The sequence below is a fragment of the Protopterus annectens genome, chromosome 9.part0 (genome assembly GCF_019279795.1).
Source record: "Protopterus annectens isolate FY-2018-M chromosome 9.part0, PAN1.0, whole genome shotgun sequence".
Taxonomy (NCBI): domain Eukaryota; kingdom Metazoa; phylum Chordata; order Ceratodontiformes; family Protopteridae; genus Protopterus; species Protopterus annectens.
Window position 1 is genome coordinate 1,133,566,357 of NC_056743.1, and position 26,439 is coordinate 1,133,592,795.

General features: G+C 43.3%; 1 protein-coding gene across 6 annotated transcripts in view; it reads left to right on the plus strand.

Moving 5' to 3' along the window:
* VPS37C (VPS37C subunit of ESCRT-I) overlaps nucleotides 1–26,439 on the plus strand; it is a 452,853-nt gene that overhangs the window by 191,491 nt on the left and 234,923 nt on the right. For all 6 annotated transcript variants that reach the window (XM_044083985.1, XM_044083986.1, XM_044083988.1 and 3 more), the window contains one exon: nucleotides 16,571–16,742. In XM_044083985.1, the coding sequence (XP_043939920.1) occupies nucleotides 16,571–16,742 (172 nt within the window). The remainder of the gene's footprint in view (nucleotides 1–16,570; nucleotides 16,743–26,439) is intronic.

Below are 26,439 nucleotides of genomic sequence, written 5' to 3' on the forward strand. Positions count from 1 at the left end.
CCGGTATTTTAGTCTTCCATCTTCTCATTCCGGAATGGCGTCCATCAGTCAACAATCCATAGACATTCCGAAAAAAAAGTAGAGAAAGATGGAGACAGACCACGCAAGGCTAAGCTTTCCAACAACGCTTTCGCTAAGCATGTCATCAGTTCTCCAGAATTCAGTGAGGTGCTTTCGCAGCCCCTGATGACCGATACAATATCTATGCAAGCCTCTACTGAGACCCTTTCGGAGTCCGGTATGCCGCAGAAATCTTCTTAGTCTTAAGAGCCTTTGATTGTCTCTGCCTTGGTTGGGTCCGGAGCTGCGACACAAGCACTGGCTTCAGAGGAGGCCTTCCGCACTACCGATTCCAGACAAAAACTGACATCTTCTCATCCGACTACCATTTCTCTCAGACCTATGTAATCTCTTAGGCTTAGAAGCTATGCCACTCCTAGAAAATATACCTCTAGCCACCATCTTACTTGCTCCACCACCCCAAGCCCATATGCTTAAGATGGCGGAAGATCTCATCTCCCTTATCAGGGTAGTCCAGGCCACAACTTCTAAATGGAAAAGACACCCTTCTCCTGAAATGACAGAGCAGGATTCTGAGGAATCTGATTATTCAGATTTTGAAGAGGAACAACAACCTCTTACTGCTTATGCGGATTCAGATGCAGAGGAGTCCATTCCTTCTGCCTGCCTACCAGAAGACCTTTCCTTTGGGGAAACCCTTCACACCCTCAGGGAACATTTCCACTGGGAATTTCAGTACTTCCCTCAGTCTAAGAAAAGGCTGAGAGTTTCTAGACCTGCCCCAGCATAGACCCCTGGCCATCCCCTCATCTTAGAAGGGGTGGATGATGTTTTCCATGAATCCAGCTTAGCCCCTGATGCCCTTCCACCTGCTCCCAGTAAACTGACAGGTATTAGAGTACCAAATTCTCACAAATGCCTGTACAGATATCCTGCTGCAGACCCAGAGGTCATTACACAGGGACCTAAAGGAGCTAAGGCTAGTGCTGCAAAAAATCCTATTCCTTCTGACAAGGATGCCAGAGCTCTGGACAGATGAGGTAAAAAAGTATACACCTCTGCAACCTTGGTTATCAGAGCACTCAACTGTCAAAGTAAAAGATTTCTACCTTTCCTGACTGTGCCAATTCGAAAGAGTTAGATTTACTGTGCTCTACTTGTCAAGTGGCCAAACACTCATTGCACTGTGGATATGACGTCCTAGAAGCCTCAAGCAGGGCAGCAATGTCAGGATCTGTCATTAGGAGACATGCATAGTTGAAGGAACAACCTCTCCCTGATCATGTTAAGTCTAAATTAATTGATGCACCCTTGGATAAGGACCACTTATTTGGAGTAAAAGCAGAAGAGGTGCTTAAAAAGATGGAAGACAAAGCAAAATCTGTGCAAACAGTAAAATATTTCTTTCAGTTTCAACCTCCTAGGTTCAGCAGGAATTTTTCCCTCTAAGCACTGGTCCTTTCCTGCACTAGCAGACAGGGGCAAGGTAAGCCCTGCAGGGACAGACCACCCAGGCCCTCCCATCCCAGGGACAGCAGAGAACCAAACAGTGAACCACTTCTGTCCCAAAGGCAGGGAGTTCTAAGCCATCCTTCTGTGGCAAAAACTCTCAATGACTCCTTCTCCCCACTCTGCCCTCCTTTCATTCACCGAAAGCTAGGAGGAAGGCTGTCCCTCTGCAAAGAAAATTAGCTTTTTGTAGCAAAGGACCAATGGGTCTTAAACATCATTTTTCAGGGATACAGATTCTCTTTCAACTAACTCCCAATTCCAAGAGGGTACCCAGACTTCCCTCCAAATCTGTGGGCAGAGGCATTGAAACAAGTCCAAACTCTCATATCCCAGGGGGCAGTAGAACCTGTTCCCGAAGATCAAACAAGCAAAGGCTTTTATTCCAGACTATTCCTTGTTCCCAGAAAAGAGGGCACTTGGTGCCCCATCCTGGATCTATCCAGTCTGAACACCTCCCTGGTGGTCTCCAAATTCAGAATGCTAACTTTGCAGCAGCTGCTGCCTGTGCTGACCAAAAATGTTTGGTTAGTGACCCTAGACCTAAAAGATGCCTACCTCCACATCGCCATAAGGGAATCCTGCAGGATATTCCTGCGCTTCAGAGCAGGCTCACACTTTCAGTTCTCTGCGCTACCCTTTGGCTTCTCTACTGCTCCCAGGGTATTCACCAAATGCTTAGCCCCGGCCATAGCATTTTGCAGCAAATATACAGATTTACCCTTATCTGGATGACTGCCTCATTCAGGCAGAGTGCAGAGAAAAGCTGCTACAGGACCTCCTCTTTGTCAAAACCATCCTAACTTCCTTAGGGTTCATCATCAACGAGAAGAAATCAAAGCAAACACCTTCCAGAAGGATCATTTTCTTGGGAGCACTGCTGGACACAGCATCCCAAATGGCCTTCCTATCCCTGGAAAAGCAGAGCTTCCTCCCTCTCTACTTTACCCAGCTGGCTTCCAGAAGTCACCTCATGCTGAGGAAGTTCCTGCAAGCCTTGGGGTACATGGCATCTTGCATTCTTCTAATTCCTCTGGCCAGACTTCACATGAGAAAACGTCAGTGGTATCTAAAGAACCTTTGGTGCCAGCGCTCTTAACCTTTAGAGACCTCTCTCCCTCTGATCCCCTGTATAAGGGCAGAGTTTCTGTGGTGGGCAGGGGCCTGTCCCAAGAACAAGGGTCTTCCCTTCATTTTCTGCCTTACCGTGAAAACCATAACCACCGATGCTTCAGACATTACTTGGGGCGCTCACCTAGCAGGCAGGTGCACCCAAGGTCTTTGGGATGCCCAGCACCTCCCCTTACACATCAACCAAAAGGAAATGATAGCAGTACAGAAGGCTCTGACTTCCTTCAAACTCCTCCTCAGGCCAGGGGTTCTCCTTATCAAAACAGACACCACCACAGTAATGTGGTGCTTCTACAAACAGGGAGGGACCCAATCTCACCCTTTGTGCAGGCTAGCCATGAACCTCTGGCTGACAGCCTCCTCTTTGGGATTACACCTAATAGCCCAATACATACCAAGGATCAACAACACCCTGGCAGACCACTTAAGCAGAAACTTACTGGATCCCCACAAATGGCAGCTCCACAGAAAAATCTTTTTGCAAGTCACTCAGGAGTGGAGAACTCTGGAGGTGAATCTCTTTGCTTCGCACCTCAACTACCAGCTAGAAAAATTCATACCAGGGAGTATCACCACCTAGCGTGGAAGGTGGATGCCTTGAACTTCCCCTGAAACTCCCTCTTTGTGTATGCATTCCCTCTTCTGCCTCACTAATCAGGATAAGGGAGGAGAGACCAAAGGCCATCCTCATTGCTCCAGATTGGCACCCCTTACTGCGAAGCCTGACATCACAGCCTCCCAAGCAGCTTCCCGTAACCTCAGACCTCTTGACTTAGGTGGGGGTGGGGGGATGCTGCACCCAGACTTGTAGGATCTCAAACTGCCAGCATGGCTAATGCTCTAAATGCAAACAAGGGGCCCCTGTTAAGCAAATAGGTCCTAGACATTATCACAGAGGCCAGAAGGCCCAGCACCAAAAAATCTTACACAGGGAAATGGAAAAGATTCTGTTCCAGAAGCCAGGCAGTTCCTCACAACCTTCCATCCCTCTTATCCTGGGCTATCTAGTGGAGTTACTTAATAGTGGCCTCTCCTTCTCTTCTGTTAAAATCCACGCATCAGCCATTTTAACTCATTTCGATACAGACCAGCCCCTGTTCTCACATCCTTTGATTAAACAATTCCTCAGAGGGGCTTCTAATATTAGACCTCCCAGAAGGCCTCCCATGCCAGCCTGGGACCAGAATTATGTTCTGGAAGAACTAACCTTGCCACCCTTCGAACCGGCTGCTTCAGCAGAACTGAAATACTCCTGGAAGACTGCTTTCCTACTAGCTATCACCTCTGCCAGAAGGGTTTGAGAACTTCAGGCACTGATGGCCATTGAACCCTTCATCATTTTCCATGCAGACAGTGTCTCCCTGAGGACTAAACTCCTCTTTTATGCCCAAGAAGGTATCTAATGCGACTCAACCAGGCCATACATCTACCCACCTTCTTCCCTAACCCTCAAAACAAGGGGGAAAGAATTCTGCACTAACTAGACATGCACAGACAGCTCAGATACTACTTGGACCGTACTAAACCCTTCAGGAAAACAGGCCAACTTCATGTCAGCTTTGCCCCAGGTGCAGAGGGGATGCCCATTTCCAAGCAAACCATTTCTAAATGGATATCATACTGTATCCATTTCTGTTACTGGTTACATGGGAAATCAGCCCCTAAGTCTATGCGTACCCATTCCACTAGGGCAGCCTCCACTTCTACAGCATTCCTCAGAGGAGTTCCCACCAGGGACATCTTGGAAGCTGTCACCTGGACCTCTGTCCATACCTTTACAAAGCATTACCACCTACCTATTTTCTCTAAGACTAGGGCAGGGCTTGCCTCTGCAGTTCTGCAGGGCATGCTTACCCATGCCTAGGTCTCTAACTAATCCTTCCACCCCTCTCCTAAGCTTTGGGAATCCTCCCACCAGTGATGACTGCAACAGTGAAACACGAAGAACATAGTACAGTTGCGTACACTTAACATAAATGTAGATGTTCAAATGTATTCACTGTTGCAGTCCTGGTTTCCCACCCTCCTTCCCCCCTTGTATCCTCGTTCCTTAGGGAGATATAAGTTTCTTATGGTGGCTTTTAGCCCCCAGGATCACTTTACCATATTTCTTTGGGCTTCTGACTGGTTAGGGCAAGAAAAACTGATGTAACGGCGTCTGCTGCCTTGCTTTATAGCACTGATGACCTGACGTCAGTCAACAAGCGTCAGCAGCTGACACAGAAAAACATTGACTCTGATATTCGGGCCGACCAAGGGCTACCACAGCAGGGATAACCCACAGGTGATGACTGCAACAGTGAATACACTCTTAACATCTACATTTATGGTAAGTGTACACAACTGTACTTTTCTAAAGGGATAACCGTGTTCTTCAGAATATCATTGCCATAGTCATCATCTCTGTCCCTAGTCAAATCTGAGGTATAAATAGTTTGAGAGTTGTTGAACACTTTGGGGTACACTGTTCTATTCCGTGAGTGAACAAAATTAATACATTAACATCCACATGACTGATGCAGGAACACACACGCACAGGTTAAAGAGCTATAAGGCTGGCATTGTCCTACATGCATGTAGGAAACAATGCTACCATTTTTTTATGGCAGTTTATACACCTCTGACAAAGTGGAAGTAGTAAGCAGAATCACGGACACCTGTGCAATCATTCCAGTAATAGTATCAAGTGATGAAAGTAAATATTTTTAAGCAACATACATGTTATGAATGGTAGAAAGTTAGTGACTGTTCATGCTTGCTAAGTATGTATGTAGCAAAATACAGAAGGACATGACACACAGAGCTGTTTCATTGACCAGGATATAAACAGAATGATCTCTAACTAGAGCAGATGTGACTTACGTACATGCAAAATGAGTCGTGCTCATGTGGCATATGTGAGAATGCACATAGATAAAGGTAGAAGTCAAGTGTTTTCCATCCCTTGACAAATGGGTTGAATGTCATGATGTATATCAGTATGTTTAGGATGTATATTACAAATGTAAAGGTAGCCCACACAAGATATGGGCAAACCAAAAGTCCATGCCGGCATTAATCTGTTAATACATCAGCTAATATGCAAATGTAACAAATGTCAGGCTACAATATGGCTACAGTTATTTGCAACTGTGATTCATTTGTTTTACTGTAATCGATCGTATGATCTGCTGACTTGATTGTGTGTAAAAGTACAGTTGTAAATGCAGTATTTTGCAATTGATATATAGCCCTGAGGTGACCCTTGTTAAAAACAATACTAAGAACTGTATGACAATGCACACCACACCCAGGTGAAGCATTTACATTGCATACATCCCAGAACTGCACTGACTGGCCTGTGACACATGTTATCCTCCTCCTGTAGGTAACTAACTCCATTGCAATGACGTTGTCAAAGACAACATGACAGAAGGGTAATAAGTGTTGACAAAGAACAACTATCTCACGACATTCTTTCTTTAAAGGTTTCTTTACTAAACAGCATACATCTACTGCATTGTACGGGATATGCTGACAAGGAATTACAACAGACTACCATAATATCAATTAACCGACGCAAGCACAAAAGATCATCTCATAACACAGGTCTGCTTACACTTTCTGATGATTCTGTAGCATGCAACACATTATGAAATGTTACGCAAGCCTTCATTTCCTATAAAGCCCTAGAGTGTGAAGCTACATTGCATCTGTTGAAGTCAAAAGCTGTTATTATTTGAGTAAACTGGGCAACTTAAAGCTCAAAGGATTGCTTCCTGTTTTCATATGAGAATGTTTGCATTTTACTCTGGTTAGCTGTCTCCTTGGAAAACCATGAATATAATGGTGGATTACTTCAAATAAAGAGTGTTTCCTTTTCTTTTTACTTGTTGGTCCTGGGGAGAACCAGCCACTCCACCAGGTTTGGAGAGCCTATAAGGGAAACTAGTCTACAGTAGGTGGTCTACATTTTGTATTGGCCCAGCCCTACATGCATGCATTTTGCTCCGTATTGTGAGACAGCACTGCTATTAGATGTACAGTCCTGCTTCTTGCAGTCACATCAAAATTAGTAATGTTTCTGTTTTGGATGCTGGTCTTTGGCATAACAGTACATTGCTTTTCTTAAACTCTTTTTGTGAATGGCCACCTTATGTTCATAGGTTCATAGAAGGTTACTAGGCTAGCACCCCTAAGGCCCTTAAGCCTAGCAATATTTGTCCCGAATTGCCCCAATTGTTAGTGGCTAAGTGAGTGATGTTCGCAGAGGTAATGGTTTATGGTAGTTATTTTCCTCTGTCCAGAAAGGACATAGGTGCCACCCCAGAAGTGAATCTGCAGTCATCCATCCATTAATCTAAGTTGCATTTGAACAGAGTCAGAGAGGGCCTCTGTTTCACGTGCATTAGAAGCTTGTTCCAGAGAAGTGTCAGTGTCTGGGAGATTCATCTATCTCATCAGCATGACCTGTTTATATCAGAGGCTAGGTGAAGATCCCTGGAGGGAGTTATCCTTGTGCAGTTGGATTTACGAATGTATAGATATTGCATCAAGGCTGGGTCAGAAAATGTTCTGTAAGCCAGGCACATGTTACCCCCTTAGCAACCTATAGGAGACAGAATACAGTGGCAGGGCTTTCATTCTTTCCACATAAGACTTTGTGTTTTGTGTACCCTGTAATTTCTTGGTGAGAAATGTTTGTGATTTCTCCAATTGTTGCAGCTGACCGGTGAGGTATTTGCAAAAGGGAGCATTGTACTCTATATTATTGTTCTGATTTGGGTCAAGTATAATGGAAATATAACATCTTTTGATCTAGATGCGATGCCTTTACTTACAAGATGTGCCACATTAAAGGAATTCCTTAATACTGTGGATTCACGGTGGTCAAAGTTCAGATTACTACCAACCCCAGTACCCAGATCACATACCACTGGGGCTATACTTAGGGGGTGATATCTATAATTTAATTAGCAGGGATGTCCACTTTCCCAAAGGGAATAATAATGCTTTTTGCATTTAGCTTTAATCTTTGGCTTTGGCACCAAGCATTTGTCCGCATTAACCCTGTCTGCAGTATATTTGGGTAACTCCGTGATTGGTCCCAATTTGCAATCATCAGCGAAGTTGGTTAGCCACAGGCCATCCAAGTTTGCCTGGTCTTCTGAGAAATAAATTCCGAACCGTAAGAGTTCCAGTCAGAACCCTGTGGTACACCACTGGTGATTGGCCTTTTGCAAGAGGTGACGTTGTGTGTCCTGTCAGTGAGCCAGTTGGCTGCCCATCTGGTAATGTAGGGGTTAATTCCCAATTGGGAGAGTTTCTCTATAATACCTGAGTGGGGGGTTGTGTCAAATGCCTTGACTAGGTCAAGATAGGCAGTATGCACTGTCTTTTCCCTCGTCCAGGGCCTTGGTGACTTTCTCAAAGAAATTAACCATGTTCAACAGGCATGATCTACCTTTTGATGTTGATGTAGGCTTCTGAACCAGAGATGACAGAAATTAGCAATCAAAGTTTTATTAAGGGGAAGATTGTTTTTCTGCCATCCCCACACCTTAAGATGTATAAGCACACCGGCCATAGCAAGTTTTGGGATAATTGCTGTAATGGTGTCTTTATAGCAGAATACTGTCCGTATAAAAGGTGTTTCTAATTGCTGGTCATATTGTCCAGCATGCTTTAGCATTATAGGATGGGTGAAAATTGAATCTGAAAGTATGTATTCACAGCTTAATTATTTTCTATACATTGGTGATGCCGCATAATTCTTAAGTGGTTAGCTTTATCTGATAATTTGTTCTACCCAAAGTTTTGGCACACAGATGGTGTATGTATCAGATTTTAAGCAGGGTTTTTCCCCCACATACCCCATAGTAATTTTGCCCTTTTTTCGTTCACTGTGCCATTGAGTTAGAACTGCATTATGTAAAATAAACTATCTTCAAGTAGCTTTTGAAGTAATTGCCAGTGAGATGTTAGTCTGATATTTGTTAGTTGCAAGTTCCTAGATAAAGATTTATAATCTCTTTTGAATAGATGTGGCTAATTTTTTTTGCATTTGTAATGATAAACGTCCATCTATGACATAGGGATGCAGTGAGTGGAAAAGACAGACCATCTAAGTAGAGGAAAAATAGCAACCGTTTCTGGTTGAACATAGACAGTTATAGAGTTATTCACAGGAAAGCGATGCACTTGACTGTTGTCTTGCTAACCGGAAAAGTCCGACTGGGTAGGTGCCCGGGAAGGAAAGGTCCAAAGTATTATAAAAACATTTTAAGAACAATAATTTTACTATCTTCATAAATAATATGAGAACATCTACAGTTTACGTAATTATACTAAATTAGACATAATTTGGTACCTGCTTTATTATATTTAGAGCTGCTGGTTGTCAGAGCCTATTCAGCATCAGTGGATGCTGGCATATAACTAATCCTTGAGTCTGTCTCAGAATGTACCCAGATAAGATCCATAACTATCAAACTCTGTGGTAAGAACTCAATTTGGATAGATTTTCAAAATCCATTCATGGCTTCTTAGCCTAATCCCATGGCTTTGCTTTAGAATATGAAGACCACTTTTACAAAGAAAAAATCTGATGTGAAGTTGTTCAGTCTCGCCGTTTGTTCTTTACACATGGGTTCAGAGCCGATCCATCGGCTCTGAGTCTGCCGCTTTCCAAGCTCAAGATCTTTGAGTTAGCTCTAGGCACAGTCCCTATCCCATGATGCTCTCCTACCAACCCCAGATCTAGTTTGCAGCTGCAACGGATCACACGATCTTCGGAGGAAGCTCGGGCCAGTAACCTTTGTTATATTTAAAGAATTTAAAATTTCTTATTAGACTGTCATTAGTGAATGCATTGAGTGAGACTTCACATATTTCTTCTATTTTTTGTTTAGTGAGTGGATTGAAAGTTATATTTTTGTCCTCTAATTCAGAGCGGTTGCTCCTAGGCCTTTAGCCTTTCTTGAGTTGCATTCACTTGACAGGGCCCTGTCAAATTTAATTCCCTATCCCCTTATACTTCTTAGAATTAGTGTATTTGAACGTTTTTGTGTCACATTTTTCTTATAGTCATTGCAGTTCAGGGATCTGAACTTTCTAAGGAGTTCTGTGGTTTCGATTTTTTGATATTGTTATCAGGGATCTGATATTTGTGTGTAATTGTTATAATGTCGGAGAAACAAAAATCTGGTTTTAAAAGGTGTGACTGTGGACAAAAGACGTCCATCACTGATAATCATGTTTCTTGTGTGTACTGCTTGGGTCCACTACATTTACAAGAAGATTGCTCGATCTGCCATTCCTTCAGTGGCAGGGTTTTATTAGAGAGGTGAAGGAAATTGGTCGATAGAGGGCTGTTGAAGCCAGATTTCCAAGAAGCATTAGACAAGACTGACCAGACCTCAAGTCCTCGAAGGGATCAAAGTCTTCTAAGGTGTCATCGGAGCACAAGTCTTCTGTTCCGAGCACATCTGGGAAGACTCAGTCGCCGGCTCCACAGCCTTCGGAGCCGTGCTCCGAGATCTAACCTCGGAGCCAAGTCATTGTGTTGGAGTCAGTGTCGGAGGTTTTAAATTCCCCGATCCTTAAGTCGGTGGCTTCTTCGGCTCCTTCGACCCGTTCTTCGGTACCCTTTCCGACCTCAATGTGGACCGCGTGGTGCAGAGACTTTTGGTGAACCCAGCCCTGGCCAAATTGCTTTCAGCTCCAACCCAGTTGGCTTTGAAGCCTACGACCCCCCCCCATTACCACGATTTTTGCTGCTCCTCCGAGGCCAGTTGAGCCTTCGGAGCCGAAAAGAGAGGATCCGATAGTGGTGGAACCCTCGGAGCCGAGGCCTGTTCCAGTACCCTCTGCTCTGTCGACCTTGACTTCTTCGGTTCCGATCGAAGAGTCTGAGCCGACACTCTCTCGCTGGTTCTAGGGGAGAGAGTCAAACCGATGCTTCATTTCCGACTCTCCCTCTCAGGGCTTTGGCGCAGATGAGCTTGGTTCTGTCCTCTGGTTCGGAGTCTGTGGTCTCAGCCCCTGGGAGATTGCTGTCTTCTTCGGAACCGGCGGACTCCTTGGGTCGGGAAACCAGTGCCTTCGATGCCATGAGAGGAGGGTCATGTCTGCTAAAACCCTTACCTCTTCGGATCTTTCCTCTTCCTCCCCTAAAGGGCTGCGTTCTGTCCCTACACCACAGGTTCCCACCAAGCGTCGAGACCCAGAGCCTCAGGTAACACCATTGGGTGGCCTCTGCTTGACTGAGACTTCACCAGACACCCTCACTGATGAAGTCCCCAGAAAAAGACTGTGCAAGAGGAGGCATTTAGATTCCCCTCCGGAATCCTTAACATCAGACACCAACTTAGAGGAATCAGAAGGGTCCCCACGGTCCTCCTCTGAGGATGTCTCATTTGCAGCCATCCTGGAAATATTAAGGCAGAGGGGTGACTTGGCAGTCCCTTACCCCTACTGAGGATGAGTCGGTGCTCCTGAAGGCCTTTGGGTCTCAACCTTCCACCTCCTGGGTTACTCCGGCCTTTGACAAATTAATGGACTTGGTCGCTTGAAGGGTGTGGGTGTCTCCTGATTCCATGGAACCGGTCCCTCAGAGGCCCAAAAAATTTATCACCTCCCCTCAAGACAGGTCTTTTCTTACGAAGGGAGTCCCCGTTGATGCCATGTTGGTGGTGGCGGCCACCAAGAAAGAGATGTCAGAAACCTCTTCTTCTGTTCATCCTCCAAATAAAGACTCTAGGACTCTGGACAGATATGGGAAACACATCTTTAGTTCTGCGACATTTGCAATGAGATCGCTCAACTATTTGACCCACTTTACTCGTCTTCAGCGAGATCTCAAAGATCTTGGAGGTACTCTTCAGGGCAAAACAGATGATGCTGTTTCAGAGAAAGTAACTGCACAGCGTAACACCCTTAATTCTATTGGGTTTGGGAGGGTGGCTTAATGGCTAAGGTGTTTACCTTACAAACACAAGGTGCAGGGTTTGAGTCTCACAAGGGATAACTGGCTAGGCTTAAAATGGCTCGCAAGAGCAGTTAGCTTAGTACTAACCTATGATCCTATTGTGAACTCGTCCATGCGGCTTATTTCTTATGCAGCAGATGGATCGAGCCAGGCAGCAGGTTCGGTTATAGCTCTGCGGAGACTATCCTGGATGCACTTGTGCTCCTTTGCGGAAGCCTTCAAGTCTTCCTTTAGTACCCCATTTGATGGCTTTTCCTTGTTCGGGCCTAAAGTCAAGGAGACACTCGCTAGGTGTGAGCAGGAAGGAAAGACACTATCTGCAGTAGGAGTTATTTTTTCCACCCCCACTAGACCATACCCCAAAGGGCAGAAAGGTGGGAAAATGTGGTTCCGAAAGTCCCAAGGAGCTTTCCAGAACACACACATAGTGAACCCCCCTCCAAGGGCAGAGGAGGGGGGTGTAATGGTAGACGCCGCCCAGGCAGCAGAGGGGGTCCGCAGAAACTGGGTGACAGGGAGCAGTTCCTTGGCAAGCCCTATCAGCGCTACTGAGAGGAGGCCCAACCGTCCTGCTCTGGAGGCAGTCGGGGGTCACTTTGCCTGACTAGGAATTACATCAGATTCTTGGATAAAAAGCATAATTACCAGAGGTTATATCATTCCCTTTTTAGAATCCCATTCCATTCATACAAGGATCTCAGACGTTCCACCCAGTCTGCGGAATCTAGCAACCATAGAAATTCAAAGGCTGCTAGAAAAAGACTCATCCAGCAAGTCCTGGTGGACCAGATAGGATCCGGAACTTACTCCAGGTTCTTTTTAGTTCCAAAGAAAACAGGGGACTGGAGGCACATCTTAGACTTCAGCAAACTAAATACCTTTGTCAAAAAGGAAAAGTTCCGGATGGTCACGCTTCAATTGATACTTAGTTTCTCGAAACAAGTGATTGGATGTGCTCTATAGATCTCAAGATGCATACTACCACATCAGAATGGCCAGGCCATCCAGAGATCACTTGCGTTTCCGGCTGCGGGCCAGTCGCTACCAATTCCGAGCTCTGCCCTTTGGTCTCACCTCAGACCCCAGAGTGTTCTCCAAATGTATGGCAGTGGTCATGGCTCACCTGAGACGTTTAGAATTCTGGGTTTTTCCATATCTCGACGGCTAGCTCCTCACCGCCACCACCAGGCATCAACTAATTTGCGCCAGAGATTACACTATCAACCCGTGTTCCAGGTTGGGCATAACCTTAAATTTCGAAAAATCTGCTTTATTGCCGTCGCAGCATATTTCCTTTATAGGAGCAGATCTAGACACCACCACCTCCCTGGTCAGATTGCCTCTAGAAGGAGTAATATATTTGCAAAGTCGTGTCCCAGTTGTTAATGGAAAGGAGAGTTCCGGCATTCCAGGTCCTGAAGCTGCTAGGCATCATGGCAGCTACACTTACAGCGGTTTCTCTGGGATGAATGCACATGAGGATATCCAATGGCTACTATTCACACAGTGGTCTTAACAGCTTCCAATGTCACACAAGATTATTCTGACAAATGCTTGCAAAAAGGGCCTTCTTTGGTGGTTGAACAGCCACCAAGTTACTGTAGGTCGCCCATTTATACTTGATCACAGATGCTTCCTTGATAGGGTGGAGGGGGCTATTTCAGGGAAGAACTGTCCAAGGCACTTGGTCAGACATGGAATCTCATTTGCACATCAATGTCTTAGAGTTGAGAGCGGTGTTTCTAGTGTTGCAACACTTTCACAACTCTCTACCTCGAGAGACGATTGCAATACAGACAGACATGTCGGTAGTCTGGTACATCAACAAGCAAGGGGGAAACCAAGTCTTACCCCTTATGCCGAGAGGCCCTGAGACTTTGGCAGTGGGCTGTATCCACTGGGTGCTTTCTGATGGCAACGAACATACCCAGGTCATCCAACATGATAGCGGACAAACTGAGCAGAGCCATTCTGTTGACCCACGAGTGGTCCCTCAAAGAATGAGTTGCGGAAAGGACATTCCGTAGATGGGGCCAGCCTTGCTGCGACCTTTCTGCATCCCCGCTTAATGTAAAATGCAGACGCTACTCCGCCCTGTACCCCCCACCGGGGGACAGCTCAAGGGACTCACTTGTACACGATTGGCCCTCGGGTCTCCTATATGCCTTCCCTCCAATTCCCAGATTCTTACAGAAAGTCAAAAGCTTGGGAAGGACTGTTATTCTAATAACCCCATTTTGGCCTCGGCAGGTATGGTTCCCCTTCCTACAGCAATACCAAGTGGAAGAACCTTGGGTTCTGGACCCAGTGCCAGACCTCCTGACTCATTTGTCGGGAATTCTTCACCCCTCTCTTGTCTCCTTCAAACTGACAGCTTGGCTGCTCCACTTCCCAACCTAGCCAGGTTGCATGATTTATCTCCAGCGGTTCAACATATTTTAGTTTCCTCTCACAAAGTCTCCACCAGGAAACTTTATAATAGCAAATGGAGGTGATCTGTTCATTGGGCTTCTCAGCATGGTATTGATCCCTATGTTGCCCCTATTCATAGTATTCTGGAATTCTTGACTTCGCTCTTTCACGATGGTGCTGCAGCTTCTACGATAAGGGTTCAATTAGCTGCCATATCTAACTTCCATGTGGGATGCAGTGGCTCAAACATTATGTCCCACAGATTATGTAAAGCCTTTTTGAAAGGGATTCATCACCTTAGGCCACCTGTCAGACATCCTGTTACTCCCTGGAATCTGAATTTGGTGCTATCTCAACTCATTCTTCCACCTTTTGAGCCTGCATCATCTTGTCCTTTGAAGTTCCTTTCTTGGAAGACCATTTTCCTAGTGGCTATTACTTCGGCTCGTAGAGTTTCTGAGCTGCAAGCACTTTCTATCAGGCCCCCATATCTAGTCTTTCACCCCGACAGATTGTCTTTAACAACAAATCCTACCTTTCTTCCCAAGGTCTGCTCCGAGGCAAATTTGAACCAGTCTATTGACCTTCCTACCTTTTTCAGACATCATACTAGTAGAATGGAGTACATGTTACATAAGCTTGATGTTCACAGACAATTGAGGTTTTACTTAGAAAAAAAGAATTTAGGAAATCTGATCAACTGTTCGTTTCCTATGCAGACAGTAAGAAAGGTTTGTCGGTATCCAAAGTTACATTGTCCAAATGGATTGCTGATTGTATAAAACTTGCATATTCTTCAACTAAACAACCTTTAGAACATGAGGTGAAAGCTCATTCTACCAGAGCTGTTTCTGCATCTTTAGCCCACGCAGCCTGTCTACCTTTGGACACCATTTGTGCAGCTGCTACTTGGTCCAAACCTCATACGTTTATCACTCATTACAAAGTGGACAGGGCTTCCTTTGGTTCCACTGTTCTCAGGAATATACTCCCATGAGCCGCCCAGGATTAGGGTGCTTGGGACGCTACCCACGTGTAAAGAACAAAAGGCGAGATTGAACAACTTCACATAAAGAAGTTATGTCCTTACCATAACATTCCATGTGAGTTGTTCATCTCACCTTTGTTCTTACACTCCCTCCCACCTTCCCCCTCCAGGTTATGGACAAATATGGACTGGTGATCTGGTTGGTCTTGTTAATGTCCTTCTTTCCAACCAGATTATTGTTTAGCTATTGTAAATAGTTATGTACTTTGTACATTGTTTATAATTGGTTGCTTAGTGTGTTTTTTTTCTTGCTGGTTCAGCAAACTAGATCTGGGGTTGGTACGAGAGCATCATGGGTTAGGGACTGTGCCTCGAGCTAACTCAAAGATCTTGAGCTTGGAAAGTGGCCGACTCGGAGCCGATGGATCGGCTCCGACCCCACGTGTAAAGAACAAAGGCGAGATGAACAATTCACATGGAACGGTATGGTAAGAACATAACTTCTTTTTTCATTCATGTACATGAAGTAATTTTCTTGTTGGCTACATTTCATCTGTATTTATACCATACAAGGACCGCTACAGTCCGTAAATTAATACTGTACTGAATCTAAACATGTTTTTCTAGATGTTCCTGCAACACTGCAGGTATTTTTTTTTCTTTGTATTTGTTGTGCCCCGCATTTGCTTCATCACTGTGCTGTTGTACCAGTTTACTGCTCAGATAGGATTTAGCTGTCTAGTGACTCTATACTGGTTTAACCAGATAATCAGAAAACCAATGAGTGAATTAATTTTATCCCAAAATAACCCGATAGAGATAACCATAATGTTGTGATATTTTTGGACTAACTATTTTTCTTTTTGGGCAATGTATTTCTCATTTAGAACGTGACACTGTTTGTCTCCTGGTTCCTCCAGGCTATTCTTTAAAAAGTATAGAGAATTACTGCTTACTTTCTGAATCTCTCTGATCAGTATTTGCAGCTTTTTTTTTTTTTTCATTGACACTGTTTTTGTTGCTTGCCATCTTTTAAGCAAACTCTTCTTCCACAGCTGCATATAGGGATTAAATTAAATTCTGTGAGGTTTATTCATTGACTCTCCTTACAGTGCATCAACTTGTTCATTCTTTCCAAAGGAGGTCATAATTGACCTGTTTATTCCCTTGGAAGTTGAGACTATGCCATTAGGTAGTAGGTCATATTCTGCTCCTGTTGAGGTCCAATCCCATCCCAATAGACTCTCCTCCAGTATAGACTTGTGGGGGTGCTGCCTAGTCTGGGAAGAGATTTACATGCTCCCACATGTATATCTACCTCCGTGTCTCTACAGCCTACTTGGCTGCTTTCATTAGTGGTCACCCACCTAGTGGTTGTCTTTGCTAATGTGGGAAGTCAAGCCATCACCTCCCCCTTCCCCCAAGCTGCCATAGACCTCTCAAACCCCTCCTTCTCCACCCTGCCCCTGGGATGATGTATGTAAGGTGTAATGCCCTTTAGTGGACACAAAGTAAACATTCTAATTGTTTTCTTCCACTAGCTTCAGAATGTCCAGCTGGAGAAGGAAATGGCTTTTGCTACTAACCGCAGTCTAGCAGAAAAAAACTTGGAGTTTAAGCCACAACTGGAAAATGGGAAGACTCAATTGTCAGAAAAATATCAACAGCTTCAGCTTCTATCCAACAAATGTCAGGAGCAAAAAGAAAAACTTGGTAAGGCCTTGTTTGTATCTTGTCAAAGTATATTCCCATTAAGTTAAAATGATAAAAAATGTATTTTAAAAAGCTTTGTTGTGCCGTTATATTTGATAATATTTGTACTGCAGGTATTACTTCATTACTCATGGATTTTTTGGGGAGGGATAGTGAAAGTGTGCATAACTGGTACTAAGCAGCAAGGTGCAAGATTTTAATCTGCTCACATTGTTAAACTTGAGTATGGAGCTGAACTGCACATCATACCTTTTAATCTCCATATACTGAAATCGGAGCCAAAACATGTGAAAGTGTGAGATATAATGCCATTACCTCTCAGAGGTCCAGAAAGTCCATATTTTTGACCTTTTTTTTTTTTTTGGTCTGTCCTTCATAAAATTTGCGGTTTACTGATAAATCCTTGAGGATTGAAGTCATTAAGTAATGATAAACATTTGAGTTTTAAACTTCACATCCTTCAGAAAATGCTAGCTTATCAAAACTGTTAGTCTGGCAATTGTCTTAGTAGATAAGAGCAATATTTAAATATCTGTCTAGAATTTGAGGCCTTTGTCCCCCCCTCCCCCCTATTATTTTTGTCTTTGTCTCTGATTCTGGTACGGAGAGGCTGCGAGATATGCATCTGACTCAAATCAGGAGCGCAAAGCATACATTTTGAGTTTTTGCAGCTCATGGCAGCTCCATGTCTGACAGGTTTGTGGAATAGCAAACAGCCATGATACATCATTGTCAATAAAAAAAACAAGACTAAAAGGAGGCTCTATTACAGTGTATCTGTGAAGACAGCCAGCCATGAACAGGTTTCTGCAGTAATTGGGGGAGGAGGGGGTTAGGCTTGATTTGTTAGCAGGAGATCCTCAAAAAAGAGTTAAAAAAATGCTTCAGATACTGCTTTTGGATAGCAGATGATTTAAAAGTAAATGGCCTCCCATAACGAGCACAGTTGAGTTTGTACAGAAATATAGATCTGATGTCCATTTTCATTCATTCCTGAAGTAATGGGATTGGATTTGATCCCCGGATCCAATCAGCCATTTTATTAGCTCATAGCCACCAACAAACTCTCAAGCTCCTTTGCTGCCCATACTGCATCACTCCTGACCTCCCTCAGATCATGTTTGCCGCTTTAGCTTTTAGATGTGGTCACCCTCAGCTCTTGAGTTTTCATTGAGAGATAAGTCAATTTTACATTTTCCCCTCTCTATAAACACCTTTCATTTTAAAGTGTTTCGTCTTTTGTCTTTCTTATATTTTGAGTGCAAATATTTTTCTACCATTGCTGGTATTCTCTCTTCTACAAGTCTTTATCTTGTAGTTCTTGAATTCCATTGCTGGTATTTTTCCTTTTCATATTTTCCTTTCTGTCGTTTCATAAAAAAGTTTACTTTAACTTCTGTTTCTCTTAACTAGGAAAATGTCTGAGAAGGGTTCAGCAGGTTTTAAAAAAAAATGTGACTGCTGTGAGCACAAGTTGCCTTTGTGTGATGCCCACAGTCTGTGTGTGTATTGTTTAGGACCAGAACACTTACAAAACTACAGTATTTATCATGAGTTCAACCCCCAAGCTTTAGTAGACAGGAAAAATAAGCTGATTTTAAAGGGATTACTGCCATCTTTCTTTTCTGAAACCATTGCTGGGGTTCAGTCCCCTAAACATAAACCTAAAGACCCATAAAAAAGGTCTAGGCCCTTGGATTCTCCAGCCTCTACCTCTTCTGAACCAAGAAGAAAGAAAAACTGGATCCAAAGCTGCATCTGATCTGACCACACATTTTGGATCCTATATCCTCTGATCTGACCCAACATATTTCTGGTCCTACATCTTTGAATCAGAAGCCCTTACCAAGAACTAGGCATTTGCCAAGTTCCTTCCAGGGTGCCCTCTCCCTTTTTAGAGAGGCACTCAAAGTCGCTGTCCCTGGGGTCCTCTCATTCTTCCAGGAGTCTCACAGAAGCAGATGTTGATAGGATGACGAGGACATTTTTCATGGAGCAAATTGAGAGGGGAGTACTCATGGTTCCTAGCACTTTGGGGCAGGAAGTCCATCCATCTACCACTTCACCAATAACATTTCATTCTCTATTTCAACCTGTGGTTTTAGAACCCTCTGATCTGAGGTTTTTGGGTTCATCTGGTTCAGATCCAAATAGAACATCATCTTCAAATCTGACTACTATCTGAATGCACCGGCTCTGATATCCTCAGAGCTGGATGAGTCTCTGAGCCAAAGCTTCCCTATCGGCTCTGAGGATGGGGGTCAACTTCATGGTTTTTGGAGTGGTCTCTCCCTCTCGGAGCTTTGGCACTGGATAGCGCGGCTCCAGCTTCTGCCTCGGGTGGATCCCTCTCGAAACAGAAGGAGGTGACAAGCCAGAAACTCTCGGCTCCATTGGCTTCCTTCTCTCCAGAGTGGTCAGCTTTGGACGTGGTGAAGAGTGTTCTCTGCTCCGGCAGATCAGATGGATCCTTCTCCCTTGGGTCCACCATCTACTTTTCAGATGACCTGCACTGTGATCATCAACATTCTACCCCACAGGGACAGCCAGCCCAAAGCTTCCAGTCTGCCCAGCAGGATATTTGGATCTGTTTTGATACTTCTCCAGACCACCCCACCGAGGAAGTCCCTAGAAAGAGAGAGTGCAAAAGGAGGCACTTGCACTCTCCTCAAGAGTCTGTCACTGAGGATACTAATTTTGATGAAGGGGAAGAGTCCCTAAAATTACCACCTGATGAAGTCTCATTTGGAGACATTCTTTATATCCAAAAGCAGAAAGGTGTCTGGTCTTCCCAAAACCCTTCTGAGGAATCAGTATTTCTGGAACAATTTGGTACTAGACCGCCTACTTCCTGGGTTACTTCACTGGCAGATGAACTTATTGATTTGATCTCCCAAGCGGGCTTGGAAGGAACCTGATAAGATTGAGCCTATCCCCAAGAGACTAAACCAAATTCTGCCTCCACCAGTAGGCCAGGAATATTAGGAGTAAAGAGTTTCCAGCAGATGTCATAGTTGTGGTGGCTACAAAAAAGGACCTTGCTGAACAGAGTTCCTCTATCCATCCTTCTAATAGCGAGTCGAGGATGATAGACAGATTTGGGAAGTTTGTTTATACTTCAGTGATGTTTGCACTTGGATTGCTGAACTATTTAGCACATTTTACTAGACTACAAAGAGATTTGATGAAAGAATTATACAAATCTCTTTCTGGAATTGGAACAGCTGAGGCTCAATCTTAATTGGTCTCTGTTAGAAAAATATGTATTAGTAATATGCATGCTTAGTGCATTCGAGGTTCAAAAGGGTTAATACATTTATTCTGTTCACACTGCATGAATCTGCACAAGCTACTAGAGACATTCCAATCCTGTTATGTCATGCAAATATGCACAGCTATGATCTGCTTATGCTTTGGAAATTAACAGGAAAGCATTTGATTTCTGCTAATATCATGAAAATAATAGTGTTTCATTTCTACTAGTGTCATGAGACTTAACAAAGAGTTATTGATTTTCTGCTTATGACATGAGAAAGTACACAGCTGCAGAAGCTATTGATACTGAAAACAAAGGCTGCTTGAAAGTATAAACCGTAGTCAGCATTACTTGTAACTAAGCTAAAAATGTACCTTGAATCTAGGTAAAATGTAACACATATATATTAGAACTGCACAATTGAAGAATATTAAGTTTGTAGTGGGCTAAAAATAAGCCCCAAGACCAGGTTGTTTTTCTCAAATATTTTTGTAAATCAACAATAATCCAGTCATGTCAGCAGGAAATCTAAGTAACATTTTCTATGTATAACACATAGTGAGTTTTAAATCTGAACATGTCAGCAGGAAATCTAAGTAACATTTTCTGTAGAACAATACAGAAAGCCATGTCTAACTACGTCAGCAATAGAAGCAACATTTCTGTGTAACATGGAAAGAACTGTATAAAAGTACATACTGCTCACTAGTAATTTAGACAAATCCTGTATCTGCATGTTTTGTCTCCTTGCTGCAAGTAATAAAGGGTGCCATACTTGAACCTTACGTGAATTGGTCTTTGAAGTTTTTTTCTTTGACAGATTGGTCCTTCGGACCGGAACCCTCTCTTCACCTCGGATCAGACGGGCCAGGTGGTTGAAACCGTACGGGGAAGAAACCAAATCGATTCTTCTTATTTGAAAAGCCCTCTGACTGAAGGACGGGTCTCCGAATTGTTGATCAATCACGTGGGCTCAGGTAAGGTGAATCTACTTTTTTCTGCTTTCTGTTTTAGATCAGGGACTAGATTTCTATTGTTTTTATCAAAGGCTGTATTTTACAAGTCAGGGACAGAAAAGATTACTGTCTAGTCATAGATCAGGAGAAACAGAATAGGTAGGCAGTCATTCTGAAGAGACTATAACAAAATCCGTGGTACCACATTAAAAATCAGAGAAGTTACGTAACGACCAAAGAACAAAATGGGTAATAGTTGCCCAAAAAGACCCCAAAATCCGTTAACTGAAGACGCAAAATGCATGCAGTCGCAGCGCACTGACAACATTAAATATTATTCAAAATGGGTTAATAAATATGAATTTGACAGAAAATTAGAAAAATCCTCGCTTATCAAACTTGTCAAACAGCTCAAAACCGATTCCAAAGGTTGGGTAAAAAAGCAACGCAAATTAGGAATTCCTCAGGCACACAGGTGGATTGAGGAAGTAAACCGTAGGGAACAAAAGAACAACAATTCAAAAACAATGTTTTTAGATAAGGAGGACAATAACTTAGTAATAGCATCAGCACCTCCACCTCCCTTACCAGAATATGAAGCAAGTGAACAGGTTAGTCCACCCCCACGTTATCCTGTTGTCACTGAAAATAGAGACATTGTAAAAATAACACCGTATATTAGAGATCCCATCGGGACCAGGTCTCGAACACGGGTAGGTAACTCAAATGAAGGCATTGAGTTATATCAAATGGTTAAGAATTCACGATCTATAAGAAGAAATATGCCCACTTATAGAAGTACCTAATCCTCAGGCAGGACAAGAGAAGTACCTAATCCTCAGGCAGGACAAGACTGTCAGGACCCAACTATTTTAGGTATAGACCCTGGACTCCAGAAGATATCCGGAAAGCCACTGAGGGAATTCCCCATCCAAAAGTTAATTTTAGAAAATTCTCAAAAGATTTACAAGGAATGAGGTTGAGTTATAACTTAAACGGAGAAGAGGTAGAAAAAGTAGTTAGACAAATTGTGGGACCAGATTGGCACATGATTAGTGGCAACTGGAATCCCCGTGATGCTGCACACAGACCCCTCCCACATAGCAGCGCAGAATGAGACAACAGAGTAAAAGGTCTCACAGACCGCATCTCTGAAATGTGGAAGCCTAGGGCAGACTGGACTTGCATTAATCAATGCATCCAACAAGAAGGTGAAACTATTGACCGGTATTATGCCAGATTATTAGAATGTTTTAATAACCACTGTGGAATGCAGGTTCCTGAAGATCAAACAGAAGATTCCCCATATGAACAGCAGTTAAAGAATGCATTCTTAAAAGGCAGTGTTGCACCCATAAGTAGTTTTATTACAAAACACAAGGTAGACCATCGTACAAGCAGGTTACAATCATTACTTGAATATGCTGGGCATGCCGAAAGGCATTTTAATAGCAAAAAGAAAAAGAAAGCTCAAGTATTTTCTGTAGAAGATGGAGCAGAAGTTTATGTAGTACAGTCCGGGAAAATGGGCAAGGAAAAATGCAGAGGGAAACAAACAATCTGATCAGCGATCAGAAGACTTTGAAGGGCGAAAGAAAAGGGGTGAATGTTTCAAATGTGGTAAAAAGGGACACTTGGCAAAGGATTGCAGGAAAAATAAGAAGGCCACCACGGAAGACAAGGAGTGAGGACTGACTATATGGTAGTCAGGAATCACTAGAGGGGGATAGCAGAGAAAGGACAAATGAGGATGTGATAGAGGGAGTAGAGGATGTGACAGAAGAAATAGAGGAAGTGCAAGAAGTTAGTGACAGTGAAGAAAATGAAATATTAGACCTAGCTTTATTGAGCCTGGAACTTTATTTAGAAGACATGAAACCAGAAGTTACACTCTTGGTAGAAGAGGGGGCATCACAAACCCTGATACATCCCTCCAAACTGCCAGAAAACACAGAGTCACCTGATTACATACTGGTAAAAGCAGCTAATGGACAGCTGTACCAGGAACCCCTCTCCCGTAACATTGCAATAACTGATCCTGTTTCAGGATTGACTCAGAAAAGCAAAATTGTTGTTTCTGCAAAATGCCCGGTAAACCTCTTGGGCAGAGACCTTATGCAGCTATTTGGTATAGCAGTAGTCCCAACCATGCAGGGTATGGAAGCACAGCGCCAAATTGATACCTTTGCAGTGTAGTCGGAGGGTGAAATGTTTTATTGGTACAGCCAGGACTTGGTTACGACTGGGCCAGGGACTGTGACCGAAGAATTAATGAATGTAGCCATCAGCAAGTTCCCCTCCCTTGACATTGATAGGCAACACTTGTTGCACTGTACCCTGTATTATTGTAACACACCAGGACCTGATAAGGAATATGAGCAAAAATTGTTTAAAAATCATGCAAACAGATTGATATTACATAATCTGTACTGGGACACAGAAGGGAACAGTGTAGCCAGCTGTTCACTGCCCCAGGAGTTCTTTACACTTTATAAATCGAATCGATTACCACATGTTAGCTTAACCAAAGGCAAAAACATAGTGGGCAGACCTAGGAGAAAAAGTCACGAAATGGGAGAAACAGACAGAATTAGAACTGTCAGAACAGGAAATACAAATAAGTTGGATTGGATAACTCAGACCAACCCAGCCGTACACTTGCAGTCTAGCAAGGACAGCTGATTAGCACTCCTATTAAAGGAGGAAGAGAATGCCTTACAAACTATACCAGAAACTCTCTCCAAAGTCAGATGCAGGACTTATTCGTACAGCGGGACCAGTTACTATCACGCTAAAGTCGGCATTTAGACCACAGAAAAGACAGTATCCCTTAAGAAGATGCAGAGGCAGGGATAAAGTCTATTATAGCAAAGATGCAGAGGCAGGGATAAAGCCTATTATAGCAGCCTTACTTAAAGGGGGAATACTGGTAGAATCTCCCGATTCACCATGTAACACACCCTTATTTCCTGTTAAAAAAGCAAATGAAGAATGGCGTATGGTCCAAGATTTACAAACTGTAAATGATGCAGTAATACCAAGGGCACCTATGGTGCCAGACCCACACACCCTGTTCAATGATTTAAAACCTCAACAGAAGCATTTTTCTGTGGTAGACATCAGCAATGCATTCTTTTCGATACCAATACACCCCGACAGCCAGTATTGGTTTGCATTCACATTTCAGGGGAAAAGGTATACATATACGCGACTACCACAGGGGTATTGTGAAAGTCCAACAATATTCTCACAAGAAATGGCAAGCAACTTGGTGGGATTTACCCCACCAAGAGGCAGTCAGATTTTACTGTATGTTGATGACATCTTGCTGGTGGCCCCCACCCAGCAAGATTGTAAAGAAGATACCATAGCGATATTACGATTTTTAGCCGCTGAAGGACATAAGGCAAACAAAAATAAACTGCAGCTTTGGAAAAAACAAGTCAAATACCTAGGATATGTGATATCCAAGGGAGGTAGAACATTAGATGAGGACAGAAAAGTAGCAATTTTGCAAGCACCAAAACCCACTACCAAGAAGGAAATTATATCCTTCTTGGGTACAACTAATTTTTGCCGGAGCTGGATTCCAAACTATGCCTTGGAATCTGCACCTCTGACTGACCTGATGTATAAAAAGCCTATGGCAGCACAGGATTTGTTACAATGGACACCAGAGGCAGAATCTGCTTTCTGCAGACTGAAACAGTTAATAGCGTCCTCATTAGTTCTAGGATTACCAAACTATCATAAACGGTTTTTCCAAACTGTAGATTGTAAGCAAGGTTATATGACATCAGTATTAACACAACAGCATGGGGACAAGCAACGCCCCATTGCTTACTATTCATCACAACTAGACCCAGTGGCACGGTCCTTACCCCACTGTGTACAAGCAGTAGTTGCAGCTGCAATGGCAGTGCAGGCTTTGGCCTCAGTAGTTTTATTCCACCCTCTCACTTTGAGAGTGCCTCATGCAGTCGCGATTATTTTACTGCAAGAGAAAGTAGCACATCTTTCCCCTGCTAGGCATCTTTCCTGTATGACTATATTGTTGAGCCAACCTCACATGACAATTGAACGATGCACAACTTTGAACCCTTCTACCTTGCTCCCAACCCCTGCAGACAGCACGCCACACCGCTGCCTGCAGGTGATTGAGCAAAAGACACTACCTAGAAAAGATCTCACGGATGTCCCCTTGGATGATGCCGAGGTGACATACTACGTGGATGGTTCGTGCAAAAGGGATCCTGCAGTACAGAGCCTAGTAGGATATGCAGTAGTTTCTGACACAGATTATAGAAGCAAAACCTTTACCACACAATTTATCTGCACAGGCAGCAGAATTGATTGCCTTGACACAGGCATGTACCTTAGCAAAGGGTAAAAGTGTAAACATTTTTTTACTGACAACCAGTACGCTTTATCTACTGTACATGTTTTTGCTCAACAGTGGAAAAACCGAGGAATGATAACATCTACTGGCAAACCTATCAATCATGCACAGTTTATTTTAGATCTTTTAGAATCTGTTCAGTTACTTCAGAAAGTAGCTATTTGTAAATGCACAGCTCACACCAAGCAACAAGATAGGATTTCAAAAGGTAATGCAAGAGCTGATACAGCTGCAAAACAAGCAGCTTCAGAAGTATTTCTTTTTAATGAGGAACTACAACCCTCTGAGATTTTAGACTTAGAAATGTTAAAAACAATGCAGACACTCACTACGCAAGCTGAAAAACAAAGATGGGTAAAACGAGGAGCAATTCTCGAAAAGGGGCTGTACATCTCTAAAGAAGGGAAACCGATTCTACCATCTAATTTATTTAGATATGCAGCTATGTTGAGCCATGGGCAGTGCCATGTCTCAACAGGGGAGATGGTACAGTTGGTGAACCAGGTGTTCACAACGTACGGATTTACAAACTACTGTAAAATTTGTTTGATGTGCCAAATTTGTAACAAACATCATGCACAAGGGGCGTTAAAGCCCAAGCAAGGGAGTTTCCCTACACCACCATATCCGTTTCACACTATCTGTATGGATTTCATAGAATTGAACAAATGTGAAAATAAGAAGTATTGTCTTGTCATTGTAGATATGTTTTCCAGATGGGTGGAAGCCTTTCCAACCAAAAATCCAGATGCAACTACGGTGGCAAAAGTTCTCGTCAAAGAAATCCTCCCTAGATTCGGCATTCCGGAAAAGATCTACAGTGATAACGGTACACACTTTGTAAACCAAACCATACAGCAGTTAAGTAAGCATTTTGGTATTTCTTTAAAAAATCATTGTGCATACCATCCACAATCTGCAGGGCTAGTTGACAGGCATAATGGAATATTAAAGAATAAATTAAGAAAATTAATAGCTGAGACAGGAAAGAATTGGCTGTATTGTTTGCCCCTGGCACTGTTGAGCATGAGAACTGTTCCGACTGCAAAAGGATTGACTCCTTTCGAAAAACTGTTTGGAAGGGCT